Source organism: Carcharhinus amblyrhynchos, chromosome 35 (genome assembly GCF_965287045.1).
Source record: "Carcharhinus amblyrhynchos chromosome 35, sCarAmb.v2.hapA, whole genome shotgun sequence".
Taxonomy (NCBI): Eukaryota; Metazoa; Chordata; class Chondrichthyes; order Carcharhiniformes; family Carcharhinidae; genus Carcharhinus; species Carcharhinus amblyrhynchos.
In genome coordinates this window covers 6,406,811-6,424,310 of record NC_137358.1, presented here as the reverse complement: position 1 = coordinate 6,424,310, position 17,500 = coordinate 6,406,811, and the positions used below count along the sequence as shown (strand labels likewise).

The following is a 17,500-nucleotide window of genomic DNA, read 5'->3' as shown; positions in this document are numbered from 1 at the left end:
AAGATAGGGGACTGAGAGACACCAGTCAGTGTACAGATATCTCCCTGAGAGAGAGAGGGGACTGAGAGACACCAGTCAGTGTACAGATATCTCCCTGAGAGAGAGAGGGACTGAGAGACACCAGTCAGTGTACAGATATCACCCTGAGAGAGAGAGAGGAGACTGAGAGACACCAGTCAGTGTACAGATATCTCCCTGAGAGAGAGAGGGGACTGAGAGACACCAGTCAGTGTACAGATATCACCCTGAGAGTGAGGGGACTGAGAGACACCAGTCAGTGTACAGATATCACCCTGAGAGAGAGAGGGGACTGAGAGACACCAGTCAGTGTACAGATATCTCCCTGAGAGAGAGCAGACTGAGAGACACCAGCCTGTGTGTAGATCTTTGTTAAATATGATTCACCAAAGTTATATTTTTGTGCTTTTGTAAACAGGAAGAAGCATCTGAAGCAATTCATTTCCAAATATGAAGCACTGGATACAGAAATGCCAGGAATTCGAAAGTTCCTCGACACACTACATCCCAGCCTCTGACTGTCTGTGTTGAGTGTCCGGTGAGGCTTCTCCGTGCTTTACTTTGCGTTTCGCCCTGGGTGACATCGAGGCCTCTGGGGAGCTCCCTACCCCTCCATCCAGGTCAAAGGGAAAGTCCTCCTACCTTCCCCATCCTCGCTCCTCTCCCCATTGAGAAGGATAGATCCTCTCCCTTTGTTACTCACAACACGAGGTGGAAGCAACAATCCAGATTGGTCTCTGTGCCTGCACTCGGTTTATTGTAAGACACTTGCTCCCTCACTGTTACTAACCCATAAGTAGCTCCCTGCCTGAAGTTGCAGCTGTTTGGAATTCCAACCAATTAAGCTAAACTGAGGGATTAAATAAAAGGGACCCCTTAAATGGGACACTACCCTAAGTAAAAAAAAAAACACATAAAAGTTAAACCGCTCAGAGTAAAAAGTGATGAAAGGGGTCAGTAAGACACACTCAACCCCCGGTGGTGCCCAATATGCAGGGAAAGCCTCGAAAGTGCCGGTGAACTCCGCACACTCCCTCTCCAGGGACACCCAGCTGCCAATGTAGCCATGGTAGAGGGGCCAGCAGTTGGAGGGTGGTGGCGTGGCGACACAGTGGTTAGCGCTGCTGCCTCACAGCAGCCAGGAACCCGGGTTCGATTCCAGCCTCGGGTCACCTTCTGTGCGGAGTTTGCACGTTCTCCCAGTGTCTGCGTGGGTTTCCTCTGGGCGCTCCGGTTTCCCTCCCACACTCCAAAGATGCGCAGGTTAGGTGGATTGGCCATGCTAAATTGCCCTTTAGTATCCAAAGAACATAACATAATGAGAACATAAGAACATAAGAAATAGGAGCAGGAGTAGGCCATCTAGCCCTTCGAGCCTGCCCCGCCATTCAATAAGATCATGGCTGATCTGTCGTGGCTCAGTTCCACTTTCCGCCCTCTCCCCATAACCCTTAATTCCCTTGTCTGTCAAAAACCTATCTACCCGTGACTTAAATATATTCAACGAGGTAGCCTCCACCACCTCAACGGGTAGAGAATTCCAGAGATTCACCACCCTTTGAATGAAGAAGTTCCTCCACAACTCCCTTCTAAACTGCCCCCCTTTATCTTGAGGCTGTGCCCTCTAGTCCTGCTGTCCTTTCTGAGCGGAAAGAGTCTCTCCACCTCTATCCTATCCATCCCTTTCATCATCTTATACGTCTCAATAAGATCCCCCCTCATCCTTCTAACTCCAACGAGTACAAGCCAGTCCATTCAGCCTCCCTTCATAGCTCAACCCCCCTCAACTCCGGTATCAGCCTAGTGAACCTCCTCTGCACTCCCTCCAAGGCCAAAATATCCTTCCACAAGTGCGGCGACCAAAACTGCACACAGTACTCCAGCTGCGGCCTCACCAGTGCCCTGTACGTTGCAGCAAGACCTCCCTACTTTTATATTCAATCCCCCTCGCTATGAAGGCCAGCATCCCATTTGCCTTCCTGACCACCTGCTGCACCTGTAGGCTGGGTTTTGCGACTCATGCACAAGGACCCCGAGGTCCCTCTGCACCGTCGCATGCTGCAGCTTTTGCCCTGTAAGTAATAGTCCTTCCTACTATTATTCTTGCCAAAGTGGATAACCTCACACTTGCTAACACTGTATTCCATCTGCCAGGTCCTCGCCTACTCGCTCAACCTATCTAGATCCCTCTGCAGACTTTCCACACCCTCCACACAATTTGCTGTTCCACTTATCTTTGTGTCATCAGCAAATTTCGACACCCTACACTCGGCCCCCTCCTCCAGATCATCTATTATAATGGTAAATAGCTGAGGCCCCAGAACCGATCCCTGGGGCACTCCACTAGTCACCAACTGCCAATCCGAATAGCACCCATTGACACCCACTCTCTGCCTCCTATTGACAGCCAATCCCCTATCCACGCTAACACCCTACCCCCAACTCCATGCCCCCTAACCTTCTGTAACAACCTTTTGTGCGGCACCTTATCAAACGCCTTCTGAAAATCGAGAAACACCACATCCACCGGTTCCCCTCTATCCACCACACTAGACACATCCTCATAGAATTCCAACAAATTCGTCACTCACGACTTCCCCTGAACAAAACCGTGTTGCTTCTGTTCTATCAAACAATTCTTCTCAAGATGCCTCGCTATTTCCTCTTTGATGACGGATTCAAGCATTTTTCCTACAACAGACATTAAACTAACTGGCCTATAATTCCCTGCCTTTTGCCTGCTACCCTTTTTAAACAGTGGCGTAACATTAGCCGTTTTCCAATCTTCCGGCACTTCCCCAGAATCCAGCGAGGTTTGGAAAATAATCACTAAGGCTAATCACTAAAGATGTGCAGATTAGGTGGATTGGCCATGCTAAATTGCCCCTTAGTGTCCAAAGATGTGTAGGTTAGGTGGATTGGCCATGCCAAATTGTCCCTTAGTGTCCAAAGATGTGTAGGCTAGTTGGATTAGTGGGTAAATACGTGGGGTTACAGGGATAGGACATGGGTGGGATGCTCTGTCAGAGAACTGGTTCAGACTTGATGGCCGAATGGAATCCTTCTGCACTATATGGATTCTATGAATTGGAACAGATGTTTGGCTTTCCAACTGGAGGCATCAATCAACCAATGGTTGGAGAGTTGGTGGGGCTAGAGTGTGGGGGGGGGGGGGGGGGGAGGTGGGGCAGAAGGGTCTGGAAAGCAGATGATGAGATATGGTCGTTGGTGACGGTGTCCCTCACTGCTTGTTTTCCCACAGCCGGATCTTGACCTCACGCACCAGGACATCATGACAGCCGCTGAAACCATTCTCCCCAACGCCTTCGAGCTGGGGAAAATCACCAGCATCCAGTTCGAAAATGTCAACGTCATCTGTGGCTCATCGGGGCTGAAGAACAGGTGAGGGGGGGGGGTAGGGGGCAGGTGATGGAGGGTGTTGGGGTGGGGGGGAACTCTCTTGTTGGCTGACAAATGAGATTGGGCTCAAAATAGGGAGCTTGAAGGTGCTACCTGAGGTCACCTATAGGGGGCACCTGTACATGGATGGCTGCTCATCATTGAAAAGCCTTTGTAGGCGTCAAACTTGATGTGGGCTCACCTGGAGTTGGTAGCGGAGAGTGATAGGAGCTTGTGAGTGACTGTGCAACCCACCCCAACCCACCCATCCCCCCTCTATCCTCCACAGTTCCCTGCCAAGCAGGGGAAATGTCAGAACAAAAAGAACAAGGACAATTGCAACCCTGGAATTGGTCCTATGGCCTCTTTACATCACATATCAGAGGGGGATACACATTGCTGGAGGCTTTGGGAAGTGTATTTCTTATCCATTCATGGGACATGGGTGTCGCTGGCTGGACCAGCATTTACTGCCCACCCCTAGTTGCCCCTTGGGAAGGTGGTGGTGAGCTGCCTTCTCGAATCGTTGCAGCCCGCGTGCTGTGGGTTGACCCACAATGCCGTTAAGGAGGGAATTCCAGGAGACCCAGTGACTGCGAAGGAACGGCCGATATATTACAACCTGAGCCCTCTCCTTCTCTTCTCCCCAGTGTACTCTGTGAACGGTATGCTCTGTATAGCAAAAAACAATACTTTTCACTGTATCCCAATACACGTGACAATAATAAATCAAATAAAACAAGCCTGCATCGGCCGTCCTGTGCATCTGAGCTAAAACCCCCTACCCTCCTGGGGTCTGTATCCCTCTATTCCCATCCTATTCGTGTATTTGTTAAGACGCTCCTTAAACGTCACGTATCAGCTTCCACTACCTCCCCAGGAAACGAGTTCCAGGCACCCACCACCTTCAGTGTAAAAAAACTTGCCTTGTACATCTCCTTTAAACACTGCCCCTGGCACTTTAAACCTGTGCACCACCACCTCCCCCCCACCCCGCAACCCCACCAACCTCCCCCCCCTCCACCCCCACCCACCCCAAGTAATTGACTCTTCCACCCTGGGAAAAAACTTCTGACTATCCACTCTGTCCATGCCTCTCATAATCTTGTAGACTTCTATCAGGTCGCCCCTCAACTTCCAGTGAGAACAAACCAAGTTTCTCCAACCTGTCCTCACGGCTGATGCAACGCTGACCCGGAACCACTGAGAAGGACGCGGAAGCTTTGGAGAGAGTGCAAAGGAGGTTCACCAGGGAGTTGCCTGGTCTCGAGGGGTGTCGGCTACGAGGAGAGATCGAATAAACTGGGATTGTTTTCCCTGGAAAGACGGGAGGCTGAGGGGAAACCTGATAGAGGCCTACAAAATGATCAGAGGTATTGACTGGGTGGATAGCTTTTTCCCCAGGGTGTCAGTTACAAGGGGGCACGGGGTTCAAAGTGAGAGGGGGAAAGTTTAAGGGGGGAGTTTTTCACACAGTGATGGATGCCTGGAAGTTGGAAGTAGGCACATCAGCAACATGTAAGATGGGTACATGAATAGGGAGGGAATAGAGGGATATGGAGCGAGTAAGGGCAGAAGGCTCTTTTTTGTAGGTTAGTTGGGGCATCATGATCAGCTCAGGCTTGGCGGGCCGAAGGGCCTGTTCCTGTGCTGTACTTTCCCTTGTCCTTCCTTCCCTGAGGCCCCCCGCCCCTCCCTCGCCTCATTTTTTCAACCCGCTCCCTCTCTTCCCCAGAATAAAATTGACTGTGTCCGTTGGAAGGTCCCAGGGTGATCTTTCACTCTGCATTCTGATACATGGCGTCCTCCGCTTTGCCTGCGAGGAATAGCAGAGCTGTCAAAATCTATCGAGTATCAATCAACAAGATGTGGCAGGTCCCTTTACATCGCTTATGCGGGGGGGGATATATATCGCTGCAGGATTTGGGAGGTGTGACTTCAAGCGTCCGCTTTTTTTGAATTCGTTTATGGGTGTCTCTGGTTAGGCCGGCATTTACTGCCCATCCCTCGTTGCCCTTGAGAAGGTGGTGGTGAGCTGCCTTCTCGAGTCGCTGCAGCCCACGCGCTGTGGGTTGACCCACAATGCCGTTAGGGGGCGAATTCCAGGATTTGGACCCAGCGATTGCGAAGGGATTTTGCATCCTACACCCTCTCCTTTCCTTCTCTCCAATGTACTCTATGAACGGTATGCTTTGTATAGCGCGCAAGGAACAAATATTTTTCACTGCATCCTGATACACTTGATAATAACAAATCAAAATCAAATATATTTCCAAATCAGGGCAGCGAGTGGTTTGGAGGGGAACTTGCAGGAGGTGGTGTTCCCCATGTATCTGCTGCCCTTGTAGATGGAAGTGGTCGTGGGTTTGGAAGGTGCTGCCTAAGGATCTTTGGTGGATTGTTGCAGTGCATCTTGTAGATGGTACACACTGCTGCTACTGAGCGTCAGGGGTGGAGGGAGTGAATGTTTGTGGATGTGGTTCCAATCGAGCGGGGCTGCTTTGTCCTGGATGGTGTTGAGCTCCTTGAGTGTTGTTGGAGCTGCCCCCGTCCAGGCAAGTGGTGAGTATTTCATCACACTCCTGACTTGTGCTTTGGGGAGTCAGGAGGTGAGTTACTCACTGCAGTATTCCCAGCCTTTGACCTGCTTAGTAGCCACTGTGTTTATGTGGTGAGCCCAGCTGAGTTTCTTTGAGGTGAGTTTTATTAACTGGAGGCAACAGGATCTCAAAGAGGGAAGGATTCTACAAGTTTAAAGATTTGGTTGCCTATCCGGATTAGGTTGAATGGCCATGCTAAATTGACCCTGGGGAAGAGCAGGTTAAACGTGTGGTGTTACGGGAATAGGACCCAGATGGCATTGTGGTCAGTGCAGACTCAATGGGGCGAAGGGCCTATTCCTGTGCTGTACTGCTCCACGTCCTACAGTGTGTAATAAGTCCACTGACGAGACAGCCCCGTCACCAAAAGTTCCTTTATTTACGAGACATACAACACAAGAGAGTGCTCCCTGCTTCAGCAGGCAGAGAGAGACTGACACACCCGCTTTAAATAGAGAACATGAGGCTCCCTGGTTGGGCCATCAATTAGGACTCAACCAGGGAGTTCATACTCAAGCAGGCCAACCTCACTGGCCTGACTGACGTCATCACAGGTTGCCAAGGGCACCAGTGCGAGGCGGCTACAGGAATGAAAGTCTTCCTCTTCTTGGCTTGCAGGTGGCTAATCAACATTTCGGATTTCCAAACACGGAATCTGTTCCTCAATTCCGGATTGGTCATTAAGAAGATGTACATGGCGGTGCAGCGGTACGATGACTTACTGATGGAGGACTACAAGCTTCACTTACGCAGGGCGATGGCGCAGAAGAAGGTTCTGGAAACACTCAATGGAGACAGCCAACCTGGGTGTGAAGTCCAGGTAGACTCCCGGCCGCAATCCAGGTGCGACGGTCTTGGGGGTGGTGGGTGGGAGAGGTTTATCTCAATCGCCACTCTGTGTTCATTAGAAAATAAAAAAAAATTGTAAAATAAATAAATTATTCTTCTTTTTTTTAACCTGTTTTTTTGGCCCCCGTCTTTTCATTCGTGCCTTTGGCGTGGATTTCCCATCTCACCCTCAGGAAGGGGGTTCACGGCGCAGGAGGAGGCCATTCGGCCCATTGCGTCTGCACTGGCTCTCCAAACAAGCATCACGACTTAGTGCCCATTTCCCTGCCTTTTCCCTCCCCCCCCACCTCAAACCCTCCGTCCCTCCGCACATTGGGCAAGATTTTACGGCCTTGCTCATCCAAAAACCATATGAGGTCAATGGAGTTTTCCATGGGACGCCTCTCGCCCACCCCGATTCCTGTGGCAGGCGGGACAGTAAAGTTCTGGGGAGAGGAAGGGAGGTAAGGGCGGGGAGGGGTGGGAGGGAGGGGAGGTGGAGAAGGGAGGGAGGGGAGGGGAAAGGAGGGGAGGGCAGAGGAAGGCAAGGGAGGGGAGGCTTGGCATTTTGTGACCCAGTGGGTCTGTCGGAATCAATTGGCGCCAGAGACTCCAAAACAAAATGGCGACGTGCATTCAGGTGTTGTACCTCACTGGGATTGATGGGTGCTCTGGGCGGAGAACAAGGGTTCAAATCCCACCACGGCAGCTCTCGGAATTTAAATTCAATTAATAAAACCCAGAATCTATAGCTTGGCTCCGTAATGGTGACAGCGTATCATCGATTGTCAACACGGTGGCTGCAAGCGCACGTCAGAGGCCAGGGATACTGTGGTGAGTAACTCAGTGGGCAGCATGGTAGCACAGTGGGTTAGCCCTGCTGCCTCACAGCTCCAGGGATCCGGGTTCGATTCCCGGCTTGGGTCACTGTCTGTGTGGAGTCTGCACATTCTCCCCGTGTCTGCGTGGGTTTCCTCCGGGTACTCTGGTTTTCTTTCACAGTCCAAAGATGTGCTGATTAGGTTGATTGGCTATGATAAATTGACCCTTAGTGTCTCAGGATGCATAGATTGGAGGGATCGATATTTGGGGTTACGGGGATAGGTTCTGGGTGGGATTGTTGTTGGTGTGGACTTGATGGGCTGACTGGCACTGCAGGGATTCTATTCTCCCTCCTGACTCCCCAAAGCCTGTCCACTATCTACAAGTCAGGAGTGTGATGGGATACTCCACACTTGCCTGGATGGGTGCAGCTCCAACAACATTCAAGTATCTCAACACCATCCAGGACAAAGCAACCCCGCTCGATTGGAACCACATCCACAAACACCCACTCCCTCCACCCCTCGACGCTCAGTAGCAGTGTGTACCATCTACAAGATGCACTGCAGCAATTCATCAAAGATCCTTAGGCAGCACCTTCCAAACCCACGACCACTTCCAGCCAGAAGGACAAAGGCAGTCGATAAATGGGAACACCAGCACCTGCAAGGTCCCCCTGAAGCTACTCATCATTCTGACTTGGAAATGTATCAGCCGTTCCTTCGCAGTGACTGGGTCAAAATCTTGGAATTTCCTCCCTAATGGGTCAACCCACAGCATGTGGACTGCAGCGATTCAAGAAGGCAGCTCACCACCACCTTCTCAAGGGGCAAATAGGGATGGGCAATAAATGCTGGCCCAAGCAACACCCATGCCCCATGAATGGATAAAATTTAAAATAATGATAAATTTATTTATTAAATTAAATAAACATCTTTGGACAAGGGGCAATTTAGTATGGCCAATCCACCTAACCTGCACATCTTTGGACATTAAGGGACAATTTAGCATGGCCAATCCCAACCTACACATCTTTGGACATTAAGGGGCAATTTAACACGGCCAATCCACCTAACCTGCACTTTAATTTTATTAAATTAAATGGGGTGTGGAATGCACTGCCTGCTGTGATAATGGAGTCGGACACTTTAGGAACTTTCAAGCAGTTATTGGATCGGCACATGGCGCACACCAGAATGATAGGGAGTGGGATAGCTTGATCTTGGGATTGGACATAGCTCAGCACAACATCGAGGTCCGAAGGGCCTGTACTGTGCTGTAATGTTCTATGTTTCTATGTTTTTTAGTTATATGTCCCCTGGGGGAAGGAAACCTGCCATCCTTACCTGGTCTGGCCTACACATGACTCCTGAACCAGCTGACTCTCAATGCCCTCTGAAATGGCTGAGCAAGACACTCAGTACAAAGACCAGAAGGGATAGACAAACGTACGAATTGGGGGCAAGAGTAGGCCATTCGGCCCCTCGAACCTGCTCTGCCATTCTATAAGGTCATGGCTGATCTGTTTGTAACCCCAACCCCACATTCCTCCCAACCCTCTGTAACCCCCTCGTTAGTCAATAATCGAGCTCAGTCTTAAAAATATTCAGCATCTCTGTTTCCACTGTCTTTTGAGGAAGAGAGTTCCAGAGACTCAACACCTTCTGAGAGAAAGCATTCCTCCTCATCCCCATCTTCATGGGCGACGCCTTATTTTTAAACCCTGACCCCCCTAGTTCTAAGCTATGCCACAAAAGGAAATATTCTCTCCCCACCCACCCTGTCTACATCCCTCAGAGTCTTACAGACTTTGATCGCGATCTCTGGACGTGAGGTCCCTAGAAAGAATCCATTGGTGGCACGGTGGTTAGCACTGCTGCCTTACCGCACCAGGGACCCGGGTTCAATTCTAGCCTCCGGTCACTGTCTGTGTGGAGTTTGCACATTCTCCCCGTGTCTGCTTGGGTTTCCTTTGGGTGCTCCAAAAATGTGCGGGTTAAGTGAATTGGCCATGTTAAATTGCCCCTTAGTGTCCAAAAAAGTGCAGGTTAGGAGGATTGGCCATGCTAAATTGCCCCTTACTGTCCAAAGATGTGTAGGTTAGGTGGATTGGCCATGCTAAATTGCCCCTTAGTGTCCAAAGATTGCGGGTTAGGAGGATTGGCCACGGTAAATTGCCCCTTAGTGTCCAAAGATGTGTAGGTTAGGTGGATTGGCCATGCTAAATTGCCCCTTAATGTCCAAAGATGTGTAGGTTAGGTGGATTGGCCATGCTAAATTGCCCCTTAGTGTCCAAAGATGTGTAGGTTAGGTGGATTGGCCATGCTAAATTGCCCCTTAATGTCCAAAGATGTGTAGGTTAGGTGGATTGGCCATGCTAAATTGCCCCTTAATGTCCAAAGATGTGTAGGTTAGGTGGATTGGCCATGCTAAATTGCCCCTTAGTGTCCAAAGATGTGCAGGTTAGGTGGATTGGCCATGCTAAATTGCCCCTTAATGTCCAAAGATGTGTAGGTTAGGTGGATTGGCCATGCTAAATTGCCCCTTAGTGTCCAAAGATGTGCAGGTTAGGTGGATTGGCCATGCTAAATTGTCCCTTAGTGTCCAAAGGTGTGCAGGTTAGGTGGATTGGCCATGCTAAATTGCCCCTTACTGTCCAAAGATGTGTAGGTTAGGTGGATTGGCCATGCTAAATTGCCGCTGAGTGTCCAAAGATTGCGGGTTAGGAGGATTGGCCACGGTAAATTGCCCCTTAATGTCCAAAGATGTGCAGGTTAGGTGGATTGGCCATACTAAATTGCCCCTTAGTGTCCAAAGATGTGCAGGTTAGGTGGATTGGCCATGCTAAATTGCCCCTTCCGCTGGAATCTTACCGCATCGCCTGCCACGGGAACCACGCGGACAATGGAAAGGTCCATTGCCCCTGGGCAGGATTTTACATTTTCGGGACGAGCGAGGCTGTAAAATCCACCCAACCCCAGTGGCCAAAGATGTGCGGGTTGGGTGGATTGGCCTTGGTAAATGGTTGGGAATACAGGGAGAGGGCCTGGGGTAAGATACTCCGTCAGAGAGCTGGTGAAGACTTGATGGGCCGAATGGCCTCTTCTGCACTGTGGGGGGTGGGGGAAGGAATTCTCTGATTAACAGAAAACTGAGTAAAAAAGAGAGAGAATAAAAGTCAAGACGGTTCTTCATTCTGATAGTTTATTTCCTGTACACAATACATTCCTGAAATGTTCTCCCTGTTTATATACACTTTACATGATATGCAATAAAATCAGTATACTTATCCGTCAGCTAATATACTGAGGAAAGCAGCCAGAAATCAACGTCTCTCTTACACCTTTAAGTAGTTTAGGTAGATGAAAAATGGTAACACAGCTTATTTAATAATCATTATCGGAGACAAGTATTTCAATGTATTTTTTTTTAAACCGTTGAAATTCTCTACATTCCTGCAATGAGATACATTCACACTCTTGGAGCCCTTTTTTGATTAGTTTTTTTTTTGTTTTACGAAACACTTGGTTTTGCGATCGTCGCCATGTGTCCGCGCGCGTGCAGAGGCGCGAGCCCAGCGGGCAGCTAGCTCGAACCTCCCCCACCCCCCCCCCGCCCACCCCACTACCCACCCACCCACCGACCTCCCCCCCCCCCCCACCTCCGCAAAGTTCCAGCCATCTCTCAGCCGGACTGAGCATTCGTGGAACTCTGGGCCCCCTTTCTCCTTTTAGTCCGTGTTTGTAAATCAGCAACACCGTTCCCCCCCTCCCCAATCCTCACCGACCACCCCCACCCTCTCCCCACCAACATCCTCAACCCACCCTCATTATTGTATTTTTTTTTCAAAAAAGAACACAATAGCCCCCACCGTGGTTTTAACAGGACTTGTTTTAACAGGAGTAGAACCAAGGGTCGTGGCTCAGTTGGGTTGGTCCGCGTTGGGGGTGGTAAGAGGTGGGAGAGAGTCAATTCAGAAATGGTTTGGGGCAAAAAAAAGGGGGCCATCGTTCCAGTCTCACCAACAATCCCACCCCACCCGCACCGACAAACCACGGCCCAGGATTCCAAAGGAGGTCCCCTCCCTCCTGTCCAAAAATGAGAACTGGGTTGGCCTTTCTAAGTGGGCGGGCACAGGCACGATGGACCGAATGGCCTTCTCCTTTGCAGCTAGAAGATTCTATCAGGAGCTCCCCGCCCCCCCCCCCCAACCCCCACGGACTCGATTCCCGGGAAGAGGAGGCTTTCCCCCTGCTTGGAGGGATTAAGAAGCCAACGCCCAGAGGCGAGGCGACAGTGCGGCCCGGTTGGAGGGACTGGCCCCCCCGTGCGCGGAGGGTGTCCCTCTCCCGGCCACTTCAGGGTGCCAGCCTGGGAGCAACGCGCTCTCTCTTTTGACACTGAAAGGTGGCAGCCACAGCGTGGCTGACTTTGGCACGGTTAATGAAGTTGGCACGAGGAATGTGGCCGATACGCATTGCGATCGGCGATGGCACTGCGCAACACTGGCTGTGCACCCCCCCCACCCCCCACCCCCCACCCCCACTCACCCCGATCCCGGCACCCCTGTCCAAAGCCCGTAAGGAGCGCTGGCGAGGCTGGCACGCTGCCGTTCCCGCAGGCTCCAATCCCAACCCCACCACAAACAAACCAATAAATAAACAGATACGTAAATGAACAAAGCAGCGGTTCATCGACAATGACTGGAAGGACACTTCATGCAACTGGGAGGAAGGCTGGGGCTCAGGGACTGAGGAACGCAAGACACATGGGCCGTACTCGGTGAACGCAGTCTCCCGCAGTCACGCCTGTGGGGACGAGGCAGGTTTGGAGACGCTGAGGGTGACATCACCTCCCGCATCCAGCAGCTAAAACCTCTTTGCTGAATGTTCCGGCACTGAGGACTGAGGGTGGGGAGAGGAGGAGGCATTCACTCACTTTCTCCCGCACTCACACTTCCTCCCTCCGACACTTCCTCGCAAACTCGCTCCCTCACTCACTACTTCACTCACACGCTTGCTCACTTTTCCCTCCCTCTATCCCTCTCTCTCTTGCTCCCTCTTTTGCTCACTCACACTCTCACTCACTCACTTGTTCACACCCTCTCCCTCACTCATTTCCTCCCTCCCTCCCTTATTCACTCGCTCACTCATTCAATTGTTCACTCCCTCCCTCACTTGTTCATTCGCTCACACTCACTCACTTGGTCACACATTCATTTGCACACACATACACACACACACATACAAACACACACACACAGACACAACACACACACACATACACACACACACATACAAACACACACACACACATACAAACACACACACACACTCACAATCACACACACGGTCACACACACACACACACACTTATACTCAAACACACACACACACACACACTCATAATCATTCACACACAAACACTCACACACACCCACACACTCACACACACACATATACTCACACTAACTCACACACACACTCACACACACAGATATACACAAGCACACACAGACACACATACTCACACACACATATACTCACACTAACACACACACGAACACAAACACACACACACTCACACTCACAGACACACACAAACACACACTCACACTCACACACACACTCACAGACACACACAAACACACACTCACACTCACACACACACTCACACACACACACACAAACACACACTCACACTCACACACACACACACTCACACACACACACACAAACACACACTCACACTCACACACACACTCACAGACACACACAAACACACACTCACACTCACACACACACTCACACACACACACACAAACACACACTCACACACACACTCACACACACAAACACACAATCACACTCACACACACACTCACACTCACACACACACTCACACACACAAACACACACTCACACTCACACACACTCACACACACACACACAAACACACACTCACACACACACTCACACACACACACACACAAACACACACTCACACTCACACACACACTCACACACACAAACACACACTCACACTCACACACACACTCACACACACACACACAAACACACACTCACACACACACACACACTCACACACACACACACTCACACACACACACACACATTGGTAGAGAAGGGACAGAGGGAAGACGATACATGACAGAAGTGGCTGACAAATCCCAATGGTCCAATCAGCACCTTGCCACCTCATGGCAGCTGGGTGTACCCACCCCCTCATGAGAATCTCCGCTGTCTCCCCCGTCCGCCTTGCGTTCCTCACGGTGCCCGTGCTGGAATTGGCAGATTGCACCCACTGCCCTCACCGAGAGCAGGCAGGCCGCAAACCATCCCACCAGCAACGGGGCATCACTGAACCCTCCCCCCCCCACCTCACCCCCCCCCACCCACCCACCCACCCACCTGACCAACCAACCCAAGCAAGCACACAGCGGGACACCAACGCCAGGCTGTGTTTGATTGGAACTGGGGATCCAACTTGCAAAACCTGAATTAAAAAGTCTCTTAGTATATATTATTTCTCTCAAATACATTATTTGAAAGATATATTATTCCTGTCAAACCTCGCAGGCATCGGAGGGAAACAGAAATCTAAAGCACACGGTACAGTTAACACAAACCCACACATTAAAGGGTTAAAATAGGGAATTCAAAATGGCGGCAACAAGACGTGGCTAAATGGATGGTTCAATGGGGAGACATAATAACCTCAAGTTTGCTTTTGTCAAGGAGAGGCGGCACACAATTCTGACCCCCCCGCCCCTTTTTTTATTTCCCAAATAGCCACATATATAATCCTAAAATTAAATCTTATTTCTGCCTGTCAAATACAGCAGGCAGTATTCCCATTATTGCACTACTTAGCATCACACTTTCTTCAGGAACAGAAAACGCAAAGAAAAGATCTGTCTTAATCCTTTCTCTTTCCTTGTCCTTTTTTTATAAACCCCCCCCCCTCTCCCCTTTGGCTGGGCGTCGCGACTGTTTTAAAAAAAAGCGGTCTCTAATAAATACCTCCCCCAAGTGAAACAAAACCTACTCCACATCAGTCTCCCGTTCGCAACGTTCTAACTAAATCAAGTTAACCGCTCACGTCAGTGTGGAAACAAACCATTGAGCAGCGGAAAAAATAGAACTCTCGGCATTGTGCAGTGTGGGTGGAAGGGCAGAGGGTTTAACAAGGGTGGGAGAGGTAGTCACACCTCTCTTCGAATGGAAGACGATTTGTCCATTTTAACTTTTTTTTTGTTTGTTTTTTTACTAAAAATAGAGCGATTTCCCTCCGCGCAGGAGGTGGAGAGCAGTGCAATGAACAAGCCCTTTGATATGCCGCGGGCAACTTGCCGCGGGATCCTGGAGTCCCGTGTCTGATTCCCCTTCCCCCCACCCAGCCTCCGCCCTTCCTGAAGACCCAGTGATGGAGGGAAGCATCAGATGAAGAGGGAAGCGGGTGGTGGTCGATAATGACACTAACAGAGTAAAACATGGGTCTGGAGGCAAAGCAGCAGTCTGGTTGGGGGGGATGTGGTTTGAGCGTGGGACAGGGGGAGCAATCGCAGGATTCACCCGAGGGTGACTGACTGTGTGGAGTTTGCACATTGTACCCATGGCGGCATGGGCCATGCTAAATTGCCCCTTAGTGTCCAAAGTTGTGTAGACTGGGTGGATTGGATATGGTAAATGCATGGGATTACAGGGATGGTGTGAGCCTTGGTAAGATGCTCTGTTGGGGAGTAGGTGCAGACTCCATGGGCCAAATGGCCTCCTTCTGCATTGTTGGAATTCTATGGTTGTATTCCAATCCCATTCCAAAATCCATCCACTTGCATGGCGTTAAAAATCTGGCCCAAAATTTGGGAAAATTAGGGTTAGGGTTAGGGATCAAGGGAAAGAACTACCTTTTGCTTACAATAGGGTTAAAAATTGCTAGCAGGGCTGAACTCCTCCTGTTTGGGGCAGGGCAGTGGCACAGTGGTTAGCACTGCTATCTCACAGCGCCAGGGACCTGGGTTCGATTCCCGGCTTGTGTCACTGTGTGGGGTCTGTATGTTCTCCCCGTGTCTGCGTGGGTTTCCTCCGGGTGCTCTGGTTTCCTCCCACAGTCCGAAAGACGCGCTGGTTAGGGTGCGTTGGCCGTGCTAAATTCTCCCTCAGTGTACCCGAACAGGCACCAGAGTGTGGTGACCGGGGGATTTTCACAGTAACTTCATTGCAGTGTGAATGTAAGCCTTACTTATGACTAACAAATAAACCTGAAAAAAAATTTCACTTTAATGTTCAGTTATACTTCCTAATGCTAGGTAGAACTCCCAACTGTCGGTTTGGTACGCATTAATATTGTATTCATCAATAAATGAAGGGGATTGAATGATTAAGTATCCTGAGCACATATAAGGAGAGACTGCCGGGATAATGGGATGGTAGTGAGGCAAACATACATAATGCTGTATTCTGTACGTAAATCAACCTGAAGTTCTAATGTCTGTCCATGGACATAGTCCTTGTGATACACCCCAGGAGCAGAATACACTGTGGAACTTAAGCAGTCTTCAAATTGACATCTATTCTTGGAGTTCAATCCTCAAAAACCCAAGAAACTTTACAGGAACCAGGAGACACAACAATGCCTCCTTTGCTGTTAGCACCTTTGCCCCTGCAACTATTGTTGACTCAAGTCTGAACAACTCACTAGAAAATGATCACAGACCCCAGCCCCTAACACTGGTGTTGGTGTGGGCAAGGATCTCCAACTCAAATCTCTTCAAATGGAAGATACCCTTCGTCTGAGGGCAAAAAGGTTGGTCACAATTTAATGTAGAGATGCTTCAAAGAGTGAACTAAGAACACATCCTGGTTTCATTCTCCACCATCTGGCTTGGATCCTGGCGAGAATCTGCAGGCGAGGCCCCGTAACTCCCACCCAGAGTTCTCAAAGAAGTGGTTTGGCATCTGGGAAGGTGGTGGCAGAGTGGTATTGTGATGGGGCCCTTGTGGGGGGGGGGGTGGGGACACAGGTTCAAGTCCCAGCGTGGCAGCTGGTGGAATTCAATTAATTTGGCGCGACAGGGTGGCACAGTTGGTTAGTGCTTGCTGCCCCACGGCGCCAGGGACCCAGGTTCGATCCCCAGTCACTGCCTGTGTGGAGTTTGCACCTTCTCTGAGTGGGTTTCCTCCGATTTGCTCGCACAGTCTGAATGACGCACTGGTTGGGGCGCATTGGCCGTGCTAAATTCTCCCTCGGTGCGGCTGAACAGCCCCGGGGGGGGGGGGGGGGAGGGATTTTCACAGTAACTCCATTGCAGTGTTAATATAAGCCTACTTGGGGACATGAATAAATAAACTTTGTAACTATTTTTTTGATGGAACACAGTGCTTCCTATCCTCCAAAGCGAGGGGCCACGACTAGGCAATGGAGTGGAGCCAGGAAAAGGCAAAGCCAATCACTACCCTCGCCCTCTTGGCATCGTAGGGGTCATAAGTCAGTGATTGAGAATTAGGAGCCCCGAACTCTTCCCTCGGCCACGTACACCACAGGAGGTCCCTGATTTTCGCTGTGCACCTCCCCCTCCCCACCCCATCACCGGACCCCCAGTTGGATCTCGGAAAATCCACCCCGTCCCCCACTCGACGCAGGATACTGGAGCCTCTCCCTGGAGGAACGTCTGCTCACCATTTGTCTAGACATAAAAGCCACCTCCTCTTCCCGTCTGCTCGGGGGTCAGACATCCCCGGGGGTTCGGAAGCGAGAGGCGGTGGAAACAAGGTTGACAAACGGTATGGCGGGTGGGTTGGTCGCCGGGGTGA

The 17,500-nt window shown here is 50.4% G+C and overlaps 1 protein-coding gene across 1 annotated transcript in view; it reads left to right on the top strand.

The window, feature by feature from the left end:
- The window catches only part of LOC145361788 (putative uncharacterized protein C19orf81), an 11,271-nt gene extending 4,430 nt beyond the window's left edge, over positions 1-6,841 (top strand). The window contains 5 exon segments of the mRNA XM_080217766.1: positions 437-516; positions 519-556; positions 3,281-3,420; positions 6,636-6,807; positions 6,809-6,841. Of these exon segments, the coding sequence (XP_080073892.1) occupies positions 437-516; positions 519-556; positions 3,281-3,420; positions 6,636-6,807; positions 6,809-6,841 (463 nt within the window).
- Positions 6,842-17,500: the final 10,659 nt, after the last annotated feature.